The sequence below is a fragment of the Haliotis rufescens genome, unplaced genomic scaffold (genome assembly GCF_023055435.1).
Source record: "Haliotis rufescens isolate VD_foot unplaced genomic scaffold, xgHalRufe1.0.p SCAF_7, whole genome shotgun sequence".
Lineage (NCBI taxonomy): Eukaryota > Metazoa > Mollusca > Gastropoda > Lepetellida > Haliotidae > Haliotis > Haliotis rufescens.
Genome location: NW_025964361.1, coordinates 49,549,707 through 49,576,287, shown reverse-complemented (window position 1 = coordinate 49,576,287; position 26,581 = coordinate 49,549,707). Strand labels below are relative to the sequence as shown.

The window sequence follows — 26,581 nt, the reverse complement described above, 5'->3', positions numbered from 1 at the left end:
ATGTACCCAGGTTCTGTATCACACGTACTAAGGTTCTGTAATACACATACTCAGGTTCTGTATCACACATACCCTAGGTTCTGTATCACACATACTAAGGTTCTGTATCACACGTACCCAGGTTCTGTATCACACATACTAAGGTTCTGTAATACACATACTCAGGTTCTGTATCACACATACCCTAGGTTCTGTATCACACATACTAAGGTTCTGTATCACACGTACCCAGGTTCTGTATCACACATACTAAGGTTCTGTAATACACATACCCAGGTTATGTATCACACATACCACGGTTCTGGATCACACATATCAAGGTTGTGTAATACACATACCATGGTTCTGGATCACACATACCAAGGTTCTGTATCATTCATACCCAGGTTCTGTATCACACATACCACGGTTCTGGATCACACATACCCAGGTTCTGTATCACACATACCACGGTTCTGGATCACACATATCAAGGTTCTGTATCATACATACCCAGGTTCTGTATCACACATACCAAGGTTCTGTAATACACATACCCAGGTTCTGTATCACACGTACCCAGGTTCTGTATCACACATACCAAGGTTCTGTAATACACATACCCCGGTTCTGTATCACACGTACCCAGGTTCTGTAATACACATACCCAGGTTCTGTATCACACATACCAAGGTTCTGTATCACATGTAGCCAAGCTTGGTATAACACTTACCCAGATTCTGTATCACACATACCAAGGTTCCGTATCACACATACGTGGGTTACCTATCACATGTACCCAGGCTCTGTATAACATGTACCAAGGCTCTGTATCACACGTACCCAGGCTCTGTATCACACATACCCAGGCTCTGTATCACACGTACCCAGGCTCTGTATAACACGTACCCAGGCTCTGTATCACACGTACCCAGGCTCTGTATCACACGTACCCAGGCTCAGTATCACACATACCCAGGTTCTGTATCATATGCTTCATCTCCTCGAGGAGCAGCCGACAGACCGTGACATTCTTCTCCACGTGGACCACACGGTTGTTCATTCTGCGATGGTTGTCCTTCTGCAGTTCCATGTCATCAATCAGCCGAGACAAGCTAGGGGAACAAATACAGGCAGTGTTGAATGTTTCCTCCACAAGTGACTATCCCTTCCTAGCTACTACAAACCAGGAACTGTACTAAAAGACTTCAGGTGTCAACTGCCCTACAACCCCTTCCTATACCCAACCCCCTGACTTGGCCCATCCCTTCACCTGTCTCGTCTCCCTCACCATGCTCCTATCTCCTTCCCAACCCCTACAAGTGCCCCATCCCTGGAGCTACCCCACTCATCTCCTGTCCCACTCCGTCACCTTCCCCAACCCTGCTTCCCAAAACCCCAGCACCTGTCCGCCCCCATCTCCAGCTCTACCTATCCCCTGCCCCACAAGGGCAGCCTCTGCCCCTGCACCTGTCCACCCCATCTGTGGCCCTACATATCCCCTGCACCTGTCCACCCCATCTCCAGCTCTACCTATCCCCTGCCCCACAAGGGCAGCCTCTGCCCCTGCACCTGTCCACCCCATCTGTGGCCCTACATATCCCCTGCACCTGTCCACCCCATCTGTGGCCCTACATATCCCCTGCACCTGTCCACCCCATCTCCGGCCCTACACATCCCGGGCCCCACAAGGGCAGCCTTGGCCCCTGCCCCTGCCGACCACTACAACTGACCCACCCCTGCACCTGTCCACCCAATCTCCAGCCCTACCTATCCCCTGCCCCACAAGGGCAGCCTCTGCCCCTGCACCTGTCCACCCCATCTGTGGCCCTACATATCCCCTGCCATACAAGGTCAGCCCCTGACCCTGCCCATGCCTGACCCCTACAACTGACCCACCCCTGCACCTGTCCACCCGATCTGTGGCCCTACATATCCCGTGCCCCACAAGGGCAGCCTCTGCCCCTGCCTCTGCCCGAAACCTACAACTGACCCACCCCTGGCCCTGCCCCTGCCCCACCCCTCACCTATCACTCTGTTCCTTGTTCCTGTGTCTCTCTATCAGCTCCTGTTCCTCTTCTGTATTGAAGGTCTGCAGACAACTCTTCCAGTAGTTGAAATCCACTGTCCGCCTCACTTTCATAATCTGGACCTTCTTCATACCGTCCTAGAGGATGGAAACACCCAAAGTAAGTCTTGTACTGCAGACTTTCACTATTCAGGCAGACACTTTATCCACTAGACCACAGAGGCAGTCAGATATAACTACAAGATTCAGTCAGTGAGTGAGTGAGTGAGTGAGTGAGTGAGTGAGTGAGTGAGTGAGTGAGTGAGTGGGTGGGTGGGTGGGTGGGTGGGTGTATGGGTGTGAGAGTGAGTGAGTGAGTGAGTGAGTGAGTGAGTGCGGTTTAATGCCACATTAAGATGACACGTCGTGATATAACAGGAATACTGTTAAAAGCGGCATTAAGCCCAACTCACTCACTGTCCACAAGATCACTGAGATGGTCTAATATAACTGGACTATTGTAGACTGTACAACACACAATACCTTCATGTCCTTCTTGACACACTTGCAGCAGGAGCGGCATCGGTAGTACAGCTGCTTCAGCTTCCTCCACACCAGCGACAGGAACATGCACATGTAGCTGATCAGCGTCAGCGGGGGCGGCAGGCGCAGCCGCTCGTCGAAGTCCACGATGATGGTGTAGCGCTGGTACTTCCATATCTCCTCAGCTTCATTGCTGATTCGGGCGTTAGTGTCGCTGGAGTTTCAATGTAAAAACTACACTTTAGAAAGTTCACAAATAAACATCCTTCAGAATGTTTCTTCTCCTATATTTTTCATAAAATTTTACCATGAATTTAGAAAACCCATTATCTGATTGGTCAGTCAGAGGTTTCAAATCGCAATAACTTCCTATCAAAAGCTGATTGAATGGCTGCATTACCATGTAAGTGACTATTTATAGAAAAGTACTTTTTCTGAATCATTTTGCTACATGTTCATTCCAAATTAAATTAATTATGCTTACCGTATTTTCTTGAGTATAGTGCGCACCCCCCTCTAGCGGGTTCAATATTTTGTAGAAATTTTTTTTGAATATTATGCGCAGAAATTTTTTACACCGTACCCTTTCAGTGAAGTCCGGCAAACGAACAGGTGCTGAGAAACATCGTCAGTACAAATTCGAAATTTGAGATAAAAAAGTCACCAGACATGTTTATTTACTGTTTAAATAGTATTTATTGTTCTGCTAGGCATTGTTTTATATCTAGAGATTAAGATTACCTTGTGTATTTTCTCGTAAACTAAGCCGGAAACAGTAATCAGCTGTACACACGTTTTCTTGGAATCGACCGGTGATTCGGTCAAGACACACCCAATGATATAACTTTACAGGATTTTTAATGCAAGGATCGGCAACAATTGTATCTGAAACTATTTTTTTTTATCAGGAATAATATATTCCATTATTTTCTTAATTATATGCAGCCTTTACTAAACATATTTAAAATAATAATAACCCTAAGCGAAGCAGCTGATCGCTATTCCCGGGTATTATTTTTTACATGGAACCAGTCTGACCAGTCACCGTCAAGGCTCACGCACACGTGATCGCGTGATCGCGAGAACTTCATGTTGACATAGAATCGTCAAATAAAAAACAAATATGATTTTTAACGAGTCAAAGTATGTCATTTATGATATATGTATCCATTCTCTGTCAACTAAAGTTTGTTTCAAGGCTTCAATAGCGGTATTCAGACCGTGGTTGCTGTTAATAACGGTGAGTTGTGCGATCTTCCGATTGCTTCACACACGATTTCGCCAAAATTAATAAAAACAATATTACTGTATAAGGAATTTTGAATAAAATTAATGAAATAAGTTACAAACATAATTCCAGATATACAAAGAACACTTTTTATAGTCAGACAGTGTAATTACATGATTATTTTGCGTACTTCATTATGGATTTGTTGACATGGTATTTCCGGTGTTTCGTGCTCACGGTAATGTCTTTCCATGGGGGAGAAAAACATCCAAACTCATAATTCGTGTATAATGCGCACCCCCTTCTACACAGCTGTGTTTTTTTCGAAAAAAAGTGCGCACTATACTAAAGAAAATACGGTAATTAAATCTACAGTTAAGTTTATCTGCTAATTGATCCAGGTCAGACTTGAAAGTAACAGCTCATACCCACGCCAGAACTGCCAGAAAACTACCTGAACATAGCGTAGAGTAGGGTGATGAGGACAAGCTTGGTGATGAGCAGGTACTGGATGACAATGGCATACCCCCCTAGGCTGCTGTAAGGGCATCGGTTCAACTGGTCACTAGCTGTAGAAAAAAACACCAGCTGTCAGTTGATGTAGAACAAAACACCAGCTGTCAGTAGCTGTAGAACATTAAATGCAGCACAAAACATCAGCTGTCATTGGCTGCAACACAAAACATCAGCCATCACTTCAGCACAAAACATCATCCATCATTATCTGCAGCACAAAACATCAGCTGTCATTAGCTGCAGCACAAAACATCAGCTGTCTTTAGCTGCAGCACAAAACATCAGCTGTCATTGGCTGCAACACAAAACATCAGCTGTCTTTAGCTGCAGCATAAAACATCAGCTGTCATTAGCTGCAGCACAAAACATCAGCTGTCTTTAGCTGCAGCACAAAACATCAGCTGCCATTAGCTGCAGCACAAAACATCAGCTGTCTTTAGCTGCAGCACAAAACATCAGCTGTCATTAGCTGCAGCACAAAACATCAGCTGTCTTTAGCTGCAGCACAAAACATCAGCTGCCATTAGCTGCAGCACAAAACATCAGCTGTCTTTAGCTGCAGCACAAAACATCAGCTGTCATTAGCTGCAGCACAAAACATCAGCTGTCTTTAGCTGCAGCACGAAACATCAGCTGTCATAAGCTGCAGCACCAATCATCAGCTGTCATTAACTGAAGCACAAAACATCAGCTGTCATTAGCTGCAGCTCAAAACATCAGCTGTCATTAGCTGCAGCACAAAACATCATCTATTTCTACAAAGAACATTAAAATTGTTACTTAATGACTGGCGTTTATCAAAACTGCATTTAAATTGTCACAACTCCCTCAACAAAAAACATCATTTTACAAAATGCTGAATATTCCCTTCAACCCAACATATGCCTGCACACAGCATGAGACCCTGCATGTGTACTTACCAGTGCCGGAGGTGCTGGAACTGACTGAAACAGAAGGAAGGGCTCATGTACTACAAGCTGTAGTGAAGCATTCATAGTGCTGACTCAGCAGTACCGGTGTACGTCATACAGCAACTAATGCCTGTCAGGGCTCATGTACTACAAGCTGTAGTGAAGCATTCATAGTGCTGACTCAGCAGTACCGGTGTACGTCACATAGCAACTAATGCCTGTCAGGGCTCATGTACTACAAGCTGTAGTGAAGCATTCATAGTGCTGACTCAGCAGTACCGGTGTACGTCATACAGCAACTAATGCCTGTCAGGGCTCATGTTTTCAGCCACTGGGTATTTTACTCCAGAGTTATCATTCACATTGGGTGTTGATAGTTTTCTTCAGGTATTTAATAATTGTTTACTCCCTTCGGTCTGTTGGGTCCTTTAGGTCTATTATTGGGTCTATTATTGGGTCTATTGGGTCTATTATTGGGTCTATTATTGGGTCTATTGGGTCTATTATTGGCTCTATTGTTGGGTCCATTAATGGGTCCATTGTGTCCATTGGGTTTATGGGCATTTTTACACCTCTGAGTAATAATGTGCTAAAATTGTGTTTCAGGTGACTTCCAATTTGCTAAAAGCAGCAATAAATCCAACTCGCTCACTCACACTTCCAATTTGCATCTGTTCGTGTGTTTCCCCAAGTGTGTCACATGCCACATGACCTCACCACAGCAATATAATCATAACAAAACAATTCTTCATGTGTATTTGTGAGTGAGTGAGTTGGGTTTAACACCGCTTTTTTAACAGTATTCCAGTTACATCGCAGCGTGTCAGCTTAATGTGGGAGGAAAGCCCGAAGTGATGCAGATTTTAGACGTTTACCACTTCGGTGAAACCCATGAGCACGGGTATGGTGCTGACAAACCTAGAAACATAATTGGGGCGAACCGGGATTCGAACCCACAATCATAGGTTTCTGGCGTGCCCAAGGGACGCGAATCGCGGCGCCTTAGACGACTGGGCCACCTGTGCTCCCCCATGTGTATTTGTATGCAAGCAACTCATAATCAATTGGGTAGTGGTGACTTACTTTGCATATTTTACGCAATACATAGCTTACCGTATCTGAGGCTCTGCAGGGCCTTCTTGCACAAAGCGATCTTAGCACTACGAAAAATTGTAAGCCTATGTTAAAGAATGGGAGTTACGACCATCTTAGCGCTAAGATCGCCTTGTGCAAGTGAGCATTGGCCTGTAGAGTCGGGCCCTGTTCTGCAAAGCCATCTTAGACATCCTGCAACCATTTCTAAGTTCCTACAGATTCTTTGAGGAAAATATTTTATAAACTCGTGCAGAGCCAAGGCAGTGTGGGAAGGTTTGATCATTGACTGTGGTATGACATTGTGGTGAACCTACCGCTGCAGTGTTCTATCGTCTTGTTGCGGTACAAGTTGTTGCAGTCTTCATCACCTGAAACAAGTATCGGGGAAATAGCATCAGTTTTATGTTCAACCAATTAAGTTCATGAGGTTATAAACTGCAAGACATGGATTTGCTTTTTCTGATTGTTTGTTTGTTGTTTGTTGTTTAACCCAAACTCAGCAATATTCCAGCTATATGATGGTGGTCTGTAAACAATCAAGAATGGATGAGACAATCCAGTGACTGATATCATGAGCATCGATCTATGCAATTGGGACACAATGACATGCATCAACCATGTCAGCGAGCCTGACCACCTGATCTCTTTAGTTGCCTCTTATGACAAGCATATACAGCAAACATGGGTTGCTGAAGACCTATCCTAACCTGGATCTTCATCGGTCAGGCTTTTTCTGAAACAACATTCATACATTTATTTAACTGAAAAATGTAACATTGAACTTAGCGTCCTTACAAATAAGCTGAAAATTATATTTCATAGCATACCTAAAATGCAGATTAATATCAAAATTGTTACGATAGACGACAGGGTTGGAGGGAACTTGCTTGATAATACTGCATTCAAAGAAGACAGAAGTTGCCATGACAACAAATTGTAGTTAGTCTCCATAGATACCACATCTCTAAATGTCATGTCAGTGATGGTGGAATGCTGTTTTGAGTTCCTACCTTCCAGGTCATCTATCTTGGTGAGGAACATGGCGAAGAAGGCGCGAGCCAGGGCCTTCTTGATGCCCTCCTGTGTGAGGGGGTAGCTGGGGTACAACACCGCGTGGATTGTGATGCCCCCGGCCACCATCACGATCAGAAACATCCGCATCCACGTCATGAAGTCCTTCCGTACCTACAGAAACAGAGCAGTGAATGGATAGGGTTCTACAGCATATATGCCATATTCCCAATCCCGATCTTGTGAAATTCTACATGTGAATCCCAATCATGGCGTATTCCCAATCCTGATGTTGTGAAATTCTACATGTGAATCCCAATCATGGCGTATTCCCAATCCTGATGTGAAATTCTACATGTGAATCCCAATCATGGCGTATTCCCAATCATGTCAACCACCATGACTGAGCAGTCCATGAGTTAGTGAGGGATTTTCTTTGTTTAATGCAGCCTTCTGCAATATTCTAGTCATATGATGGCAGTCCGTAAATAATCAAGACTGAATCAGATAATCCAGTGATTGACATCATGAGCATCAATCTAAGCAATTGGGACACAATGACATCCATCAACCAAGTCAGTGAGCCTGACCACCCGATCCCCTAAATCGCCTCTTATGACAAGAATGAGTTGATGATCACCAAGTCTAACCCAGATCTTCACAGGATAGGTGGTTACAGTTAAACTTGAATCAAGCCAAATCACAGCGAGGGGCCCAGGAAGAGCACAGCAAAGGGGACAGCAGGGGGCACAGCAAAGGCCACAACAAGGGGCACAGCAGGGGTCACAGCAGGGGCACAGCAAAGGGCACAGCACAGGGCCCAGCAGGGGGCACAACTAAGGACACAGCAAAGGGCACAACAAGGGTCACAGCAAAGGGCCCAGCAGGGTGCACAGCAAAGGGGACAGCAGAGGCACAACAAGGGACACAGCAAAGGGGACAGCGAGGGGCACAACAAGGGGCACAGCAGTGGGCACAAGGGGCACAGCAAGGGGCACATTACAGCCATGAGTTGAAGGGGAGACAACTATGGGGCAAAACAAGGGGAGGTAACTGCACCTACCATCTTGTTGATGCTGATGAGCATGGGACCGAGTGTGGGGCTCATAGGGAGGAAGACCGCCAGTGTGCGGTAGTAGAAGAGCAGCAGGCCGATGCTCATGATGAACTTGGTGGTCATGTAGTCCACGTAGGGGAAGAAGTGTGGCAGGATGCGGAAGATGGGGAACATCAGCATGAACACCATGATGAGGATGATCTCGATTGTCTTCCAGAATATTGGCACCTCAGGGTATTTCTGGAGAACAATACATGCAATACATAGAGTTCAGTCCATTATTATTATAACAGGTGCACATATTGCAATGATACAGCACACAAGTTGAGTCTCTTACACTGCTAAGAACAGTATAATTATAGAAATATGTCGCCCAAAAAAAATCAGTCTTAATAAAAGACAAGAAATCATTTTAACTGGCTTAATCAAATTCGGTAAAGACTTTTGTCAGTAGAGTGATCATTGATTTATGTCATTAGATGACTCAGCGATTCAGCCCTACAAAGCTGGGAGGTGGTTCCTGGGCCCTGTTCCCCAGCGCGATCTTAGCACTACGACAATCGTAACTCCCATACCTTGACATAGACTTACGATAGTCGTACGGCTAACATCGCTTTGTAAAACGGGACCCAGGTGGTCGGGACTGAGTATCTGCCACACACTGATGAGTGATATGTTTTACACCGCTTTTAGCAATATTCCTTGACCTTTACAATTTTGAGGTGAGTGAGTGAGTATGGTTTTACACCGCTTTTAGCAATATTCCTTGACCTTTACAATTTTGAGTTGAGTGAGTGAGTGAGTATGGTTTTACACCGCTTTTAGCAATATTCCAGCAATATCACGGAGGGGGACACCAGAAATGGAGTCCACAGATTGTACCCTTGGTGGGGAATCGAATCCGGGCATTTGACATGATGAGCAAACGCTTTAACCACTGGGCTACCCCACCACCACACACTGGTGACATTTTGGTCATCCAATCCTCACCAACAGAACTGAGAATCTGAGTCAGTGAAATTCTACATGTGACATTTCTGTAACTAATCCTCATATAGAATCCCCACCATGGCATGCAAATAGGACATGAACAGAACCAAAGTCTTTTGTTACCATGGAAACATTCATCATGGAAGCATTAAGATAAATACTGGGGTGGAGGAAGGGGGGATATAGACGGAGCGCCAACACCGTGGAGTACCCCATTACATAATGGAGTGAAATGTTTCAGAAGTTTTAAGTGAATGAGTTGAACAGTACATTAGTCTTAACTTCTTTGATAGGCATAAGAAGTTGGAGTACTACATAAGAATAAGATGAATGGATGAACAACTTCTTTATTATAATTAAGAGCGACGTTTCGGTGTAGGTTCTAACACTGTTATCAAGCAAGTGATATACAGAGTATGGTTGACAAGTATATAACAGGTAGGAGGCAATGTTTATACAGATTATTGTCTTAACTACCCTTTTGTGTTCATAACAGGCTTCTCCACTCCAGTATAACTACATCTGATATCTACTCTACTGTATAGACATTGCCTCCTACCTGTATATATACTTGTCAACCATACTCTGGAGATCACTTGCTTGATAATGGTGTTAGAACCTACACCCAAACGTCACTCCTAATTGTAATAAAGAAGATGTTCATCCATATATCTTATCCTTATTTAGTATATTAGTCATCATGGTGCATCATCTAAACCAAGGTCCTTGACCTTTACAACTTTGGTGAGCATGGGTAGGTGCTGACAGACCAAGGATCATAATCTGGGTAACATCTGGGATTCAAACCAATCACCAGGGGATCTAGCTAAGGGAGATAACTTACAGTAAGCTGGAGCACCAGCACCCACTTGGCCACCTTCAACCTGTGGATTGTGACTTCTAGGTGTGGTGAGATGGGGTTTACCGTCATTCAAGATTATTGCACTTACGTAGCGATGTGAAGGCACTAGTCCGGACTAATGCCAATTTTATACTGCTAGCCCACTGAGATACCATGCTGCAGTTTAACATGAATACCCCACTCAGACACAGAATACTGACTTCAAGCCAACCAGTCCTTGTTTGAGTCCCTTAATGCCAGGGTGCCAGGAAGGGTAACAACAAGTACCATATTTTGGTATTATATTCCGTCTTTTGGTATGACATGACCGGGGATCGAACCCCCTAGCTTCCACTCTCGGTCAGACACTCTATCCACTAGACCACGGAGACGGTCACTGTGACTCCTGAAGTTGGTTGAGTTAGTTTCAGGTGCTTTGTGTTTCATCGTTAGAACGTTAAAACCAACTCACTACATCGTTAGTCTACATGCATCCATTCTATTAGATAAATACCCAGGACACATTCGCCAATACGGCGAGTTGAGCACTGATGATGTCACTGATTGTTTTGATCATGCAAATTGATGGATGGTGATTATTAGTAGATATGCCAAGACAAAACACAAAGTTGCAGATCAATATTTCATTCCAAACAGACTCAAACTTATGCTGTAAGGGCCACTAGGTCCAGAGAGATGTGACAAACAGATGATCGAGGATGATAAGCGGCAGAAACATGCCTTCTTTAATACAAATACAGGGTGCCAGATAGATGTGGCAACAATAGTCTAAAAATTCCTCGAATCACTGACTCTACGGACATCGATTTCTTCTGTAGTATGACTACACAAATGAATTACTGTTTGTGTGTTGATTGTTTGTTGTTTAACGCCATACTCTGCAATATTCCAACTATATGACGGCAGTCCGCAAATAATCAAGTCTGGACCAGACACTGCAGTGATTGATATCATGAGCATCAATCCACACAATTGGGATATGATAACATGCATCAACCAAGTCAGTGAGCCTGATCATGTAATCCTGTTAGTCGCCTCTTACCACAAGCATAGTTGCCTGTTACGGCAACCATGGGTTGCTGAAGACCTATTCTCATTGAGTCCTGAATTACAGAAGAACTGTAGAAACTATAACACAATTCACAATATCCTGTTTCTGGGAAATATGTTATGGCTGTTTTGGGAATTGTACATTTTTTCAAATATGAAACATTTGTCTAAATGAATGTGGAATAAAAATCAACTGAGGAATTAATGACAGATCAGAGATTTCTACGGGTTAATACACCACTCCCACTGTTAGATTTACCTGCTCTCTGCTGACAAAAGAAGAACATGACAAAACGTTATGGATATGCCTGTATGAGTCCTACACATTCACCACAACATTGGTCAAACGAGCATCAGTGTTTCTATAGTTTGTCTTACATTTCAGACATCCATGTTAGGTGGCCTGTAAATAACAATTTGATCAAACTCTCACACCATCGGAAGAAGATGACACGCATTCAACCAATCACGGAACCTGACCATCTGATCCAATACGTCACTGTAGGACCAGAGGAGGGTTCTGGGGACCTATTTACAACACTAACAAGAAAAAGTTGCTTGGGACCTATTTAGAGCGCTAACGTGACCAAATTGCAAAAAACAAATGCTGCCTAGCATAGGCGGACTCAGAGACTAGAGAGGGGGTTCCAGGGTGTCCCCTCTTTTGAAAGCCAAATGTAGAGAGAGGATTTTGATATTTTGGTCCCCTCCCTTTTAAAAATGCTGGATCCCTCCTGCCTAGAACTATCAACAACTGAGCATGAAAACATTAGCAAAGGCTAAAAAAATAATAGTCTTGGTTCTCAGGAACTCCCCACATCAGCATAAAATCTGCAGCATGTTTTGTTTTTATTTCCCTTTCTAAAATCTTTTAAAAAAACAAAGATCATTGGTGTATTATGCACATACTGGTAGTCCAAAAGTGTTCAAACACTGTACTCCAGTATTTCACTACAGGCCCTTTCCCAGATTGACTGTACACTAGGGCTTGGACGAGTCCAAATTTACTACCCAGGTACCCTGCCCCTATTACCCGACCCTATCTGGGAACCCACTGTAGGTCTCAAGAGATAGCTACAAAATGTCCGATTGGGCATTTTGTTACCATAGCATATCTTGATACATGTATCAAACAATCTGGTCATGCATACACTGAAGTTGACTCAAGTTATATCTTTATTCAAAGATATGAAAAGTGAGAAGGAATGCAAACATTTGTGACTTGTAGTGTAACCACAGTGTAACTGAAGTTTTATGTTTCTGCAAACAAATAAAGGCAGAAAGAAATGTGAACATTTGTCACTTAGTGTAATCATAGAGTTCTAGATACTTTTTTACTTTTTTTGTCATTAAACAATATATCACATGACTAACCACAGGTCCGGGTAGTCCTGTAGTCCTGTAGTCCAAATGGAAAGTTGTGTACAGTAGAGCTGGGACGGGTAACTCGGGTACCCGGGTCGGGTGGGTACTGAGTAGGACCCGCGTACCCGAGTTACCCGTCCCAGCTCTACTGTACACAACTTTCCATTTGGTTTCATACGAGTTTGAACAAAAAGACAACAACAAAAATACCACTCGCTGGCACAATATTTTCAAAGCCATTGCCTGAGAACCAATTCTTTTAATTTTTAAACCAAAAGAAAAATGTTTAAAAAGCAGATCAAATGTGAATTATACAAGTAAGAGACTTCCACTTCCAGAAACAGTCCAGAAACCAAGAAAGTCACTATGTTGTACAAACAGTACTAAGTTACTGCCATATGTACGGTTAGCGTCAGACATAACCCAAGTCAAACAACCATACAGTTTGTTTGTTTGTTTGTTGTTGAACGCTGCACTCAGCATCATTCCAGCTACAAGGGGGTGGCCTGTAAATAATGGAGCCTGGACCAGTCAACCCAGTGATTGACATGGTGTGCAACGATTGCAGGGTACAATGCACTCAGCCAATCCATTTACTTAGTAAAATCTAAATATTTTTTACATTTGTATACTTATCCTGCATTACTCCGTATTGCATTTACTGCTATGTTTGACAGAGAGACGAACTGTGTGAGATCCAGCTGCTGAAGAAAGTTGTCCCAACCAGCCCAGGAGGCAGCGCCCTCTCACAGTCGGCACGTGACCCGGAAGTCATGACGTCACACCAAAAGACATAACTGCTTTAAACATAACATCTGAAACTTCGTGGGGAGGTAGCGTAGCGAAAGGGAGGGAACTTAGACTTCGTAATGCAGGATAAGTATACAAATGTAAAAAATATTTAGATTTTACTAAATTTTTTAACTTATCCTGCATTACTCCGTATTGCATCTTTATCAGACGGCTTGGCCGGTGGGCATACTTGCAGATGTGAACCATATTAAACCCTCGTCAAGGTCCGATGAATCCGCACCGCATACAAGTGATGACCGGAACATCTACGACCATTCCTGTCTTCAGGAAACAAGAGTCGATGCAAAAACGAAACGCCCGAATAGGTAACCGAAATACAATGAGGCGTGTAGCCAAAATATATAACTTACCGAAGAGCGAAAGCGAAACGCAGTAGAACCTAGAGCTAATCTGAGGTGATAAACACCAGAGAGTTCGACGGGCCCCGCTCGGGGAATCGAAGAATCAGCGGCGTCGGCGGCAAAATCTACGACCAATCCCAAGAGCGAATGCGAAACGCAGGAGAGCCCTCTAGGCTGGAGGCAAGGAACACCGGTGAGGTCGACGGGCACCGCTCAGGTACCAGAGAAGCAGCGGCGTTGGCGTCGGCGTCGGCGCCGGTGACCACATCTACTACCATTCCTGTCGTCAGGAAACGAGAGTTGATGCAAAAAGTAAAACCCGGATAGGTGACAGCAATAGAATGAGTCGGGTAACCCAAAACTAAAACTGACCTAAGAGCGAATGCGGAACGCAAGAGAGCCGTCTCGTCTGGGGTGATAAACACCAGAAAGGTCGACGGGCCCCGCTCAGGGTATCGGAGAATCAGTGGCGTCGGAGATAGATGACCTGTTGGGCTACAACCAGGGACCAAAACTGTGAACGCCGGCGACAACTTTCAAGGCTACATCACGGAAGTAGTGGTTGGTGAAGGCGGTGTCCGATCGCCACGAGCAGGCTTCCCTGAACGACGGGATGGAACAGTATACCGTGAAGAACCAGTGTAAATACGATCGCCCTGATCTCATTTTATTTCAGGTAATAGCCTTTGGGGGGAGGGTCCAATCCGGCGGCTCATACGCTTTAAGGATGACCGCCCGGAGCCACAGGGAAAAGTATTCCGGCTGACCAACGACAGCGACGAAGGGGAGACCGGCAGAAAAAGGTGTTTCCTAGACTTGCGGCAGTCTTTAGATCGTAGAATAACCTTCAGTGCCCTTACTGGGCATAATGACGCTCATCCTCATCCTCGGCACCCACACTGGACGAGGGGGGAGGGGACAAGGAATGATCTATCAGGCTGTCCTGGGAGTTGAATCTTTACGCTGACGTCCCAGTACGGTCCATGATGAACGGCGCCCTGGGTACCGCATTCGAACCGGGCATGGGAGGCGTCGAGGGCGTGCTGTACATGGACTCGAGCGGCAGTAGTCAAAACCAGTAGAAACACCCGTCTTCTACTTAAGGTCGAAGAAGGAAGACGAGGGGAGTGGTTCGAAGGGTATTGAAGACCACATTCAGATCCAACGCAGGCGGTCCGAACTTGGTCTTCAGGTCTTCAAGACTGAACGAGCGCAGCCAGGCCCGTAGGTCGGGAATTTTCGTCTTTCTCCGATCGTCCGGGATGGCCAGAACGGAGTAGATGGCGACCAGGTATGTGGGGGTGGTAAGCCCTTCAACCGATGGGTGCTACACAAGTACAGAAGGAACTGATCCAGGATCTGCGGTGACGCTGTCATCGGATCCTGGTGTTTGTCAGAACAAAATGCCTGGAACAAGCATCAGTTATCAGCATACAGTCCCCCTGTAGATGGACGGTGGGCTGAAGCAATAGCCTTGGTCGCTCTAGCCGAATAGCCCTTGGCTTTCTGCATGTGTGTCAGGCGTGCAGACGATAACATGCGGGTATGAGGGTGTGGCAACAGACCGTGTGGATGGAGCAGAAGGTTGGACCACACCGGAAGTTCCAGGGGTTGTCTCTGGCTATGTTTCGGAGGTCGATAACCCAACTTCTGGCTGACCAATAAGGCGAGACCAAAGTCAATGGCAGGGGTCGAGTGGCCTGGATCTCTGAAGAACCGTGGGAGGGAGAACCGGAGTCGGAAAAGCGTACGCGCGTAATCCTTCTCAGGAACGATGGAAGGCTTCGACTGCCACAGCGGTCGTATCCGGCACAGGTGGAATGGAAGACGACAGCTGGCCACATTCAGATATGAGGCAAACAGATCTAGGGTTGGGGTGTCGACCGTTTCACATAGTCTGGCCCGAGGCGCCGGAGAGCGTGAGGCGTCGGAGAGCTTGAGGCGCCTGGAACGCCGAAGATGGTGATTCTCGGGGGCGCCGGTCGAGTTTGTGGCGCCGGGAGAGGGGCGAGAACTCTGGGTCCGCAAACACCACACTACGGTGACGTCGTCAGTGGACACGATCAACAGGGCGTGACCGAGAATGCACTGTCAGCAAGTGCCGTCCTGGATAAGCATTTATCTCGAGGCTGTTGCTGTGCCAATGGTGTTGATCTCTGGATCACAGGTGGTCACAATGTGGGCTGGCGTGGGCCACTAGCCACTGACAAGGTGGCAGGGGAGGTAGTCAGCAACAGGGGTCTGCGATTGCGTACCGTCGGTACGATTCGGAAAAAAGGTGTGATCGCCTGCGAGCCAACCTCAAGTAGACGAAGTAAACCAGCTTCACAATCGACCGCCGGGGCATCGACGTAACCGGGTAGTAGGAAGTCGAGGCAATATGGCCATTGCACGAAGTAATGAGATCGTTTTCATCCCTGAAGCGGCGTATAAGTACTCCTGTTCTTATATCGAGGTGACGATGGAGGACGACAACACGATACGAGGCAGGTATGCAACAGGGGTCAGTGGGACGGCCGAGGGACTTTAAGTATCAAATCGACACTGTGTCCGGTAGTCAAGGCGGAAGATAGGACTACCTGTCGTAGTCGAAAAGATCAAACCGGACGAAGGAAGGCGATCTTTTCCATCCCTTGAACGCCTATAGGCGCTATCGTTCTTATAGCGAAGGGTTGATGAAACAAGGTTCCTCGTGACAGCCGTGTTGGTAGAGGAGGTCTATTGTTTCCAACATCCGTGCATGGATGGACTGCGACAGGCGCCTGGTAGAGTGGTATCACCAAGCGTACAGGTAGACATGGAAACCAATCTGTAGAAATACATGGCACCCCTTGCCATGGTAAGTTGACCTAAATCCGGTCGGAGTTGTTGACAGTCCGAGTACTTGACACGTGACATGTAAATCACTCTGCGCAGTAGCCGAGAAAACCGCCTTGGAGTCGGAACTGAGGTGCAAACTCCACACACAGACAATCCTCAATGAACTGTGTGAGAGACGATCAAGTGGTGTACCCGAGTTTTGCGATAAAACACGGAACCCCATGGGCGTCGTGGAAAACCCGGGGAGCGCCGAGGAAGAGTCTCTCTCAGGAACGCTGGCGCTAGGGTAGGGTAGAACAGCGTTGATGTCTGCGATGTCGACGAAGTAAACTCTTTGTAAGTGGATGTCGTCGTCGAATCTGATACAGACGCTGTTCACATGACGCTCTGTTTCGATGGAAACCCGCAGGTTATCTCTCCGGAATCATAGCGCTTTAAACGACGGGATTATGGATAACGTCTCAGTGGGCAAGTTGAATCAGACCAACTGTCTATTGGTTGAAATGATTCCACCCAGGAAGTAGAACGATAGTCACGATCCCGAAGACCGACGGGAGAGTAGCGAAAGGAGCGGCGACAGTTGTTTCACCATGCTTCTCCGTGTTATGAGTTATGAGACGGCAGCAAGAGAAGAGGGCAGTGGCGCCGGGGAGGCGATTGCCGATGGTGCCCCTTAAGCCGCAGTAGAAGATCGGATGGTCGGCTCGTTGATCTGAGCTTGATAAAGCTTGTTGATCTGAAGCTTGTTGAGCGCCGAAGACATCAGAGGATGCGGAGGCGCCGGAGCGCGGAGACATCAGAGGCGCGGAGACATAAGCGGCGCCGAGTTATCAGCTTGTCATGAACAAGTCATGAAGCTTGTTGAGCGCCGAGACATCAGCGGCGCCGAGTCATCAGAGGCGCCGAGTCATCGGAAGCGCCGAGTCATCAGAGGCGCCGGGAGCGCCTGGAGCGCCTGGAGCGCCGGGAGCGCCGTGTCATCAGAGGCGCCGGAGGCGCCGCGTCATCAGAAGTGCCGGAGGCGCCGCGTCATCAGAGGCGCCGGAGGCGCCGCGTCATCAGAGGCGCCGGGAGCGCCGGGAGTGCCGGGAGCGCCGGAGGCGCCGCGTCATCAGAGGCGCCGAGTCATCGGAGGCGCCGGGGGCGCCGGAGACATCAGCGTTGACGGTGTTGGAGACCGTGAACGGTCGTATGTCGTGCCAGGGGAGGCAGACTCTACGTTGGGAGCGCTAGAGCCGCCGGTGGAGTAGGAGACCGTGAACGGTCGTATGTCGTGCCATGGGAGGCAGACTCTACGTTGGGAGCGCTGGAGCCGCCGGTGGAGTAGGAGACCGCGAACGGTCGTATGTCGTGCCATGGGAGGCAGACTCTACGTTGGGAGCGCTGGAGCCGCCGGTGGAGTAGGAGACCGTGAACGTTCGTATGTCGTGCCATGGGAGGCAGACTCTACGTTGGGAGCCGCCGTGAAGCTCCGCTGAGCGCTGCTGCCGTCAACGTAGGTGGGGGTCAACGAGCACGTTGAGCGAGGTGTGTCCTGGATACTCGCATGAGCTGAAGGATCACAGCGACGAATGACTGCAACATCGGCACTGCCTTGTGAAAGTACAGGGCGTCGTACAATCACGGCAGAAAGGGGCGGCCCCGACCAGATTTGTTCCCGCGGAAACAAGTGCAGCGCGGCAGAAAATCTGGAATTTAAGCAAAACATAACTATGTGGCAAAGCCACAAAGTGCGGGAAGCATAATGTGTGGCCAATCACAAAGTATGGGAAGCATAAAGTAACTCAAAAACAGTATATTTTATTAAAGTTTATGAGATAAACAAGTACGCTAAAAGGGAGCGAAAAGGCAAAGCCTTAAGCAAACACGTAACCATGTGGCAAAACCACAGAGTACGGGAGACATAATGTAACTCATAAACTTCGTATTATATTGAAGTTTATGAGAAGAAACAATTACGCTGAGAGGTAGCGAAAAGGCAAGGCTTTAAGCACACCAAAACAACATACATAAATGTAATGTATTACCCAAGCCAAAGAGAGAATTCAAAACGCAGAACACGACATTACGTGGCCACGTGGTGAATGACCAAAATGGCGGGAAAGAAAACAAAATGGCGGGAACAACATTGCGCCCGTAAATTACTGTGACGTGAGCCACAGACGATCGATAAACGTTACAATTTACGAATGGGAAGACCCTAAGGTCACGGCCCATAACAGGTAACAATGTAGCAGCATATAATGAATGTAGAAACACGCAAAATATAAAAAACAAATAATAAGCTTTAATTTCCACAAGGGATACAAAGTACGTCCGTCCGTGGAGGTGACAAAGCAGTTATGTCTTTTGGTGTGACGTCATGACTTCCGGGTCACGTGCCGACTGTGAGAGGGCGCTGCCTCCTGGGCTGGTTGGGACAACTTTCTTCAGCAGCTGGATCTCACACAGTTCGTCTCTCTGTCAAACATAGCAGTAAATGCAATACGGAGTAATGCAGGATAAGTTAAAAAATTTGCCTCTTACGACCAGCATAGGTTGCTGCGGAGCTATTCTATCCTGGAATCCCCACAGGTGTACAATGACAGGGGCAGCGTTAGTGCTTCGTGAATCAAAAGCTAACTGGAAGTTTGAAATAGAACTGACCGCTTTCTTGACAAGTGTAGCTCTGACAAGTTCTGCCCAGATGATGACGGTCCATATGAAGACGACGCTGTTGAGGTAGACGTTCCCGCACGAGGGCCACAACACTGCCACACTGAACAGCACCAGGAAGAACACATAGAACAGCTGGAACACAACGCTAAGTGTATGAGTAGGTGGCTGGATAAGTGAGGGGCGTATGGGTGAGTGGATGGCTGGATAAGTTGGGGTGTGTATGGGTGAGTAGGTGGCTGGATAAGTGAGGGGCGTATGGGTGAGTGGGTGGCTGGATAAGTAGGAGTGTGTATGGGTGAGTGGGTGGCTGGATAAGTGAGGGGGTGTATGGGTGAGTGGGTGGCTGGATATTTGAGGGGGTTGTATGGGTGAGTGGGTGGCTGGATAAGTGAAGGGGTTGTATGGGTGAGTGGGTGGCTGGAATATGGATGAGTGGGGAGTGTATGGGTGAGTAGGTGGCTGGAAAAGTAGGGGTGTGTTTTGGTGAGAAGGTGGCTTGTTAAGTGGGGATGTGTATGGATGAGGGGTGTGTGTGTGGGTGAGTGGAGAGTGTATGGGTGAGTAGGTGGCTGGAAAAGTGGGTTGGTGAGTAGGGGGCTTGATAAGTGGGAGGGTGTATGGGTGAGTGGGAGGTGGGGGGTGGGGGGTGGTTGTTTGTATGGGTGAATGGGGTGTGTGTATGAGTGAGTGGGGGGTATATGACAGAGGGTACACATAAAATCAGTTCTAATATTGCTAAAAGCGGCATGTAACATTGTTTCAGTTTTTACAGCATGTCAGTTAAAGGAGGAAAGTCCCAGGTCAGGACATAGATGTTTGTTGGTTGGCTTGTTGTTTATCACCACTATCAACATTCTAGCTATACGACGGTGGTTTGTAAATAATTAAGTCCAGACTAGACAATATGGTTATTGACATCATAAGCATCGCTCCATGCATTTGGAATACAATGACATGCAATTTAGCAAGTCGCGCTGACATTCAGTCACCTCTTGCAACAAGCACAGGTTGCCGGGACCTATATTCTTACCCGGAATGCCCATGGGTGGTCCTACATGTAACTTACCACTCAGGTGAAACCCTCGTGTAGGAATAACGCTCATGGGGAAAGCATCTATGACCTGATTTACTGGACAGATCAACAGCCTTAAACAGGCCTAAAGTGATTCAAACTCACAGCAGTGGAACCTGGCATAGCTATGGGAGGTAACTCTGCAACCCCCTATGGATGAGTAACGATCAACAACCTTACAAAGACCTCAAGTGCTTCAAACATACAGCAGCAGAACCTGGCATAGCTAAGGGAGGTAACTCTGCAAACCCCTATGGATGAGTACAGATCAACAACCTTAAACAGTCCTAAAGTGATTCAAACTCACAGCAGTGGAACCTGGCATAGGTAAGGGAGGCAACTCTTCAACCCCCTATGGATGAGGATGTGGATGGTACTCACCTGATTGATCCAGAACTTGGTGATGGGGGCACTCCACAGATAGAAGATCTGTTTCCATAGCGGCAGCTTGATCCCCAGGTTCCCCCGAGCGATCAGACTGTGTAGCTTCTGCTTCACAACAGATTTTTTCTGAAAACAAGATATGTTGCCACCATTTCAATGTTTTGTTCTTAAACACTTGCTCCTTTAATAATGTGTACATTCATGCTTCTTGCAAGTGTGTGGTTGTGTGGTTGAGTTGTTGAGTGAGTGTGTGGTTGTGTGGTTGAGTTGTTGAGTGAGTGGTTGAGTGGTTGAGTGGTTGAGTGAGTGAGTGAGTGAGTGAGTGAGTGAGTGAGTGAGTGAGTGAGTGAGAGAGAGAGAGAGAGAGAGAGTATGGTTTTCCGCCACTTTTAGCAGTATTACAGCAATATCATGGCAGGGAATACCAGAATGGGCTTCATACATAGTACAATTGAACCTGGGTCTTTGGCATTACAAGCGAACCCTTAAAACACTAAGCTACCCCATCTTTCAAGGAAATCATTGAGCGTTTCTCTTAATTTCTATCTACTTGTTGCTCATTACGACAAATGACATCTTATAAACTGTCACCATGGTTACATGACATAACACCCTACACATCAACCTGTGTTACATGTTTCTGTTAAAGATCCTGGGTCTCAGCCTCAGAAATTTGTATTTTTTTAAACTATTTCAGAGGACAAGTGAAAGTATATTTCACTAGTCCTCAGAGATTATATCTCGTCCTGCTTGTACAAGACAAAAATGTTCACTTTTCTGACAGTTTCAATCAGTCCAATTTATAGCCAAATTGAAGCATTGAGAACTGAGGAAGAGAACATATGGATGTCAGCTTCTTTATTATGAGGAACACAACGTTTCAGAGTATATGCTTACTCCTTCATCAGGTGAATGAATGCCATGAGGCAGAGAGCATATATATGTAAATGTAAGGACAACAAAAGTAATAAGATAACAAAAGGTGGAAACTAACAAGGGAAGCCAACGGATAATTGGCGCTGATAGGTAATTGGCTTCCCTTGATAGTTACAGCCTTCAGTGCCGTAGCCAGTGCCGGGTGGGGGCAGGAAAACAGAATATAGAAAATATAGAAAACATTTTTCCTTGTGAAAGTTAACTTGAATAAGAAATGCATAATCTTATTTGCCCCCCTGTAAAAAAAAGTTAACTTTGGCCTTGGCCTTATTCGTGCCGGACACTGACTCATGTCACAGAGAAAGACTGGGACCCCGGTCCCCAACCCACCCTCTTGACCCCCAAGTCCATGGATGTCGGTCGCAGAAGCATGGTGTCCTCTGCAATCTCCACCTCCTCTTCATCATCATCTGTAGCAACACATTGGACCAATTAGAATACTTGTGACAATATACTGAACCAATCAGAACGCTTGTGACATCATCACATTGAACCAGTCAGATCATTTTTTACATACTCCTCCAACTTTTCCAATCAAAATATGTGTCACGAGATCATTACCTTAAACCATTTAGAATAGTTGTGACAACATTACTTTAAACCAATCAGAATGCTTGTCACAATATCATACTGAACCAATCAGAATGTTTGTGACAATATCACACTGAACCAATTAGAATGCCTGTGACAATATCACACTGAACTAAAAAGAATGCCTGTGACAATATCACACTGAACCAATCAGAATGCCTGTGACAATATTACACTGAACCAATCAGAATGTTTGTGACAATATCACACTGAACCAAAAAGAATGCCTGTGACAATATCACACTGAACCAATCAGAATGCCTGTGACAATATCACACTGAACCAAAAAGAATGCCTGTGATAATATTACACTGAACCAATCAGAATGTTTGTGACAATATTACACTGAACCAATCAGAATGTTTGTGACAATATCACACTGAACCAAAAAGAATGCCTGTGACAATATCACATTGAACCAATCATAACACAGGTTACAATAATTTCAGAATAAACCAATCATACCATTTGTATCAACTTCATCACACTGTACCAATAAGGATCCTATAAAGTATGTACCAGTATCCATACCTCAGAATGTTTTTCAACAAAGATCAATTTGATAGGACGATGATCTCTTTTGACCATAATGCTCACACAGAAAGGAAATGATGAATGATAAATAGCCTTCGTCTGTTTAAGATGCATCTACTATTTAGACAGCTATAGTCAAAGATCTAAACTTGTTAGATTTGTTTGCTTAATTTAACGCCGCACTCGGCAATATTTCAGCTATCTGACGTGGTCTATAAATAATCGGGTCTGCACCAGACAATGCAGTTATTGACATCATGAACATCGATTCACCCAATTGGGATACCATGACATGCATCAACCAAGTCAACCACCCTGACCACCCATTAATGTCGCCTTTTATGACAAGCATAGTCGCCTTTTTAGCATCGGTTGCTGTAAGCCCCAGATCTTCACGGGTCGAAACTTGTTGAAAGGAGTAAAAGTGAAAACAATATATGAAACATTCAAAATAAATTAAGGCTACATTTATTCATGAAAATGATAAGAGGATTGGCTTTGTACCTGTTTCAAACTTCTGTTTTCCCTTCTCTTCCGGTTCAAAGTAGACCCACACGTACATGGGGAAGACGAGGAAAACACTCAGGTAGATCTGGAACAACAACAACACTGTAGCATCCTGGCCTCTTCTCCATGTCAGAACTGACTCACACTTTGAGTTGGCAGATACTGATGGCCTACTACCAGATCGTCATCTTCCCGGGGCAAGAGAGTTAACTGACTTTAAAAGTCCAGTTTCCACCCTTGCCGAACTAGGCTGGAATTACTGGGCTCAATCGTAGCGCGACCAGTGGCTATAACCAGTTATGTCCCTTCTACGCCTCACCTGTGGACCAATCAGATTCCACCTCGTATTGCTTGAGTTTGCTTCACACAAAATGGTGGCGCCGAGAAAGGACAATCTGATCGATTATCAAGATCTATATTGTGATAAAACAGGTCTTACATCGGGAAATGCATCAAAACAAGTGATCACCTTGATTAAAAACATGAAAAGATTTGGAAAATATCTGCTGACGAGTTGGCGGTGCTCATGTTTTGCAAATCCTGCAATCGAGCGAAATCTGCAAGAAAGTTTACGAACTGAATTTCGATTTTGGTGCGCGATTTTGATTGGACTATGCATAGACTCGTTAGTCCAGCCAAAATCAGTAAGATAAACCAGATTGTAAAATAAACTCCACACAGAAACAGTCCACTAAACATATCTTTGCAGCTCTAACTTTGTTTCATTGTGTGCCAGATCATTACACTACAATACATCTTCCTAATGACACAGGTAATTCATGTTTGACCTTCCGGGTACGCTGTACTCTGCCGATCCTTATCTTTATGGCAGGGGCACCAGCAAGTGACTTCACACACTGTCCCAGGAATCAAACTTAGCCTTCAGTCTCCTCCTCTCCAGTGTGATGAGTGAACACTTTAACTACAATTCTCTTCCTTACGTGGAACACTTCTAAACGCTTTTCACTGGGAACTGGTTCACAATTATAATCTTCAAGTGCTGCTAGTCAAGGATGACCACAAGTTAGTTGTCTCAGGCTTGTCGACCATCATGGATGTTGAAAGAAGTAAGATGGAAGATGGCTACCCCACTGCCACTGTAATGCCAGTGAGGTGTACAAGTTGTGAAAAGAGTCTAAGGGAGCTTAACTTTGTTTGTTGCTATGTTGATGGTTGGTTTGTTGGTTTGTTGTTTAATGCCGCACTCAGCAATATTCCAGCTATACGACGGCGGTCTGTAAATAATCGAGTCTGGACCAGACAATCCAGTGATTAATATCATGAGCATCGATCCACGCAATTGGGATCGATGACATGCATCAACCAAGTCAGCGAGCCTGACCACCGGATCCCGTTAGTCGCCTCTTACGACAAGCATAGTCACTTTTTACGGCAAGCATAGTGGCCTTTTAGTTGCTATGTTGAAAACAAAGGGGAAAGGGTCCCCACAAATTAAATGTCTCCTGAATAATTTCCATCTATTTCTCATGAGTATTACCACCAGCCATTAGTTGCCGTCTGCCATGTTACATTTATGGATGTATGGAAAGCAACTTCTTTATTTACTGTAAAGGCGACATTTCGTTTTAGATCCTTATACTGTTGTCAATCAAGGGTCCCCAGAAAATAAAGAATAATTTCCCCCCTATTTCTCATGAGTATTGCCAACAGTTGTTAGTCTGCCATAATACCTTGAACTAAATCCTTGCTTGACAACGGTATAAGGATCTATACCAAAATGTCACCTTTACAGTAAACAAAGAAGTTGTTATCCTTAAATTGTGTCTACTTTGTCATCCGTCAACTTCTAAGTCCTGCCTATCAAGCAATTTACCTTGAGCCAGTCGGGTAGCGTGGGCTGCCCCCAGTCCAACTCTCGGATGTGTAGGTTTCCATACCAACGGCGAGACAGCCACTTCTGGCAACAAGGATGGGCAATGAACCATTTGTTTTTGCCCATCCTGGCAATCTCCACCACTGTCTTGTCATTGAAGTCTTGCAGAGTCTTGTTGAGAGCTTGAAAGGCCTGATTGGTGGAGTCCTTGTAGCAGAGGTCCAACAGGCTGACGGCCATCTTGCCAAACTCACTGCAACACAACCACAACATGCTCATAGCTCAAACATGACTGATGCAGTCCTACCTTTAGAGTAGAACATGAAGTTTAGCCTATTTCAGAGGGATTGCTTCCTAGGTCGTGGACAGAGTGTCACCCAGAGAGTGAAAGGATGGTGGTTCTACCATTGGGCGCCTCCTTGGTCAAGTGACCCGTGAAGATCTGGGTAGAGAAAAGGTCTTCAGCAACCCATGCCTGCCGCAAGAGGCGACTATGCTTGTAGTGAAAGTCGACTAACTTCTTTCTTTGAAGAAAATAATGTTGGTCCCCCCCCAAATTGTTTTTGCTGCTTCCTTGCAAGTATGAAGTATGACTTGAGGCAGTGACAGCAGTGACAGACAAACACCTCAGCCCCCTCCGCCCCCAAATAGTAAATGGACAGTCTTTATGACTGGTCCTGATCATTGAACACCAGGTGTCCAGGTATGGATGAGGAAGTGGGTGTACTCACATTGCTGTGTTTTTGACACTGTACCGGATGTCCGGCTCCTTGCACCACCGCTTGGCCAGGTTGTGCATCAGCATGCTGATGATAAGAGCCATCGCCATGGGGTCCTCCGTCTTGCGCCAGAACACCTTGGCCAGCTTCGGTCTGTTGGTCAGCGCTGCCCAGAACACCAGCGTGTTGACAGCCTGCACATGGTCAGAGGACATGGTGTCTACAGACCTCCATGCAAGATGATTTTTATGTTTGCTTCACTTTTGGTTTAGAAAAATCATGTTCAATAAGCGTGAAGCAAACAAAACAAAACATTGAGGATTTTTTTCTTATCTCTTAAAATTCTCTAGATATGTTGCTCCACATGCAATGTTCTTAAATTTCTTTGTCAGTCTTGCTACTTTATCGTTACAGACACAACTTTACTGTGGTTAACACTTAGCACTAAGTGGAATCAAAGAATCTTTTTCCACTTTTCATTTTTTTTACTTTGACTCCTCCATTCATTTTGTTTTTGTAAAAGTATCACATGGCATCATATTTTTTCACAATTCTCCAAACAATATTCAAAATGTGACTGATACACTTCAATATATATTAAACATAAAGAAATGGACATGCAAATATGATCATAATTCATGTTCATGTATAAAACCCAATCTCAATCTACCTAAGGCTTCAAAAATAAAAGAATTGGATCTCAGTCAATGGCCTTTGAAAATATAGTGCGGGAACTAAATTTTGAAAATGGAAATAA

General features: G+C 45.5%; 1 protein-coding gene across 1 annotated transcript in view; it reads right to left on the bottom strand.

Moving 5' to 3' along the window:
- Positions 1-26,581, bottom strand: part of LOC124110477 (transient receptor potential cation channel subfamily M member-like 2) — a 57,373-nt gene that overhangs the window by 12,556 nt on the left and 18,236 nt on the right. Inside the window, exons 13-26 of the mRNA XM_048387475.1 lie at positions 25,837-26,018; positions 25,106-25,358; positions 23,269-23,356; positions 21,970-22,049; positions 20,701-20,829; positions 19,236-19,379; positions 8,355-8,588; positions 7,291-7,465; positions 6,595-6,648; positions 5,195-5,218; positions 4,213-4,327; positions 2,531-2,744; positions 2,007-2,146; positions 955-1,094 (exon numbers count right to left, since the gene is read on the bottom strand). Coding sequence (XP_048243432.1) covers positions 955-1,094; positions 2,007-2,146; positions 2,531-2,744; positions 4,213-4,327; positions 5,195-5,218; positions 6,595-6,648; positions 7,291-7,465; positions 8,355-8,588; positions 19,236-19,379; positions 20,701-20,829; positions 21,970-22,049; positions 23,269-23,356; positions 25,106-25,358; positions 25,837-26,018 — 1,972 coding nt within the window. The remainder of the gene's footprint in view (positions 1-954; positions 1,095-2,006; positions 2,147-2,530; positions 2,745-4,212; positions 4,328-5,194; positions 5,219-6,594; positions 6,649-7,290; positions 7,466-8,354; positions 8,589-19,235; positions 19,380-20,700; positions 20,830-21,969; positions 22,050-23,268; positions 23,357-25,105; positions 25,359-25,836; positions 26,019-26,581) is intronic.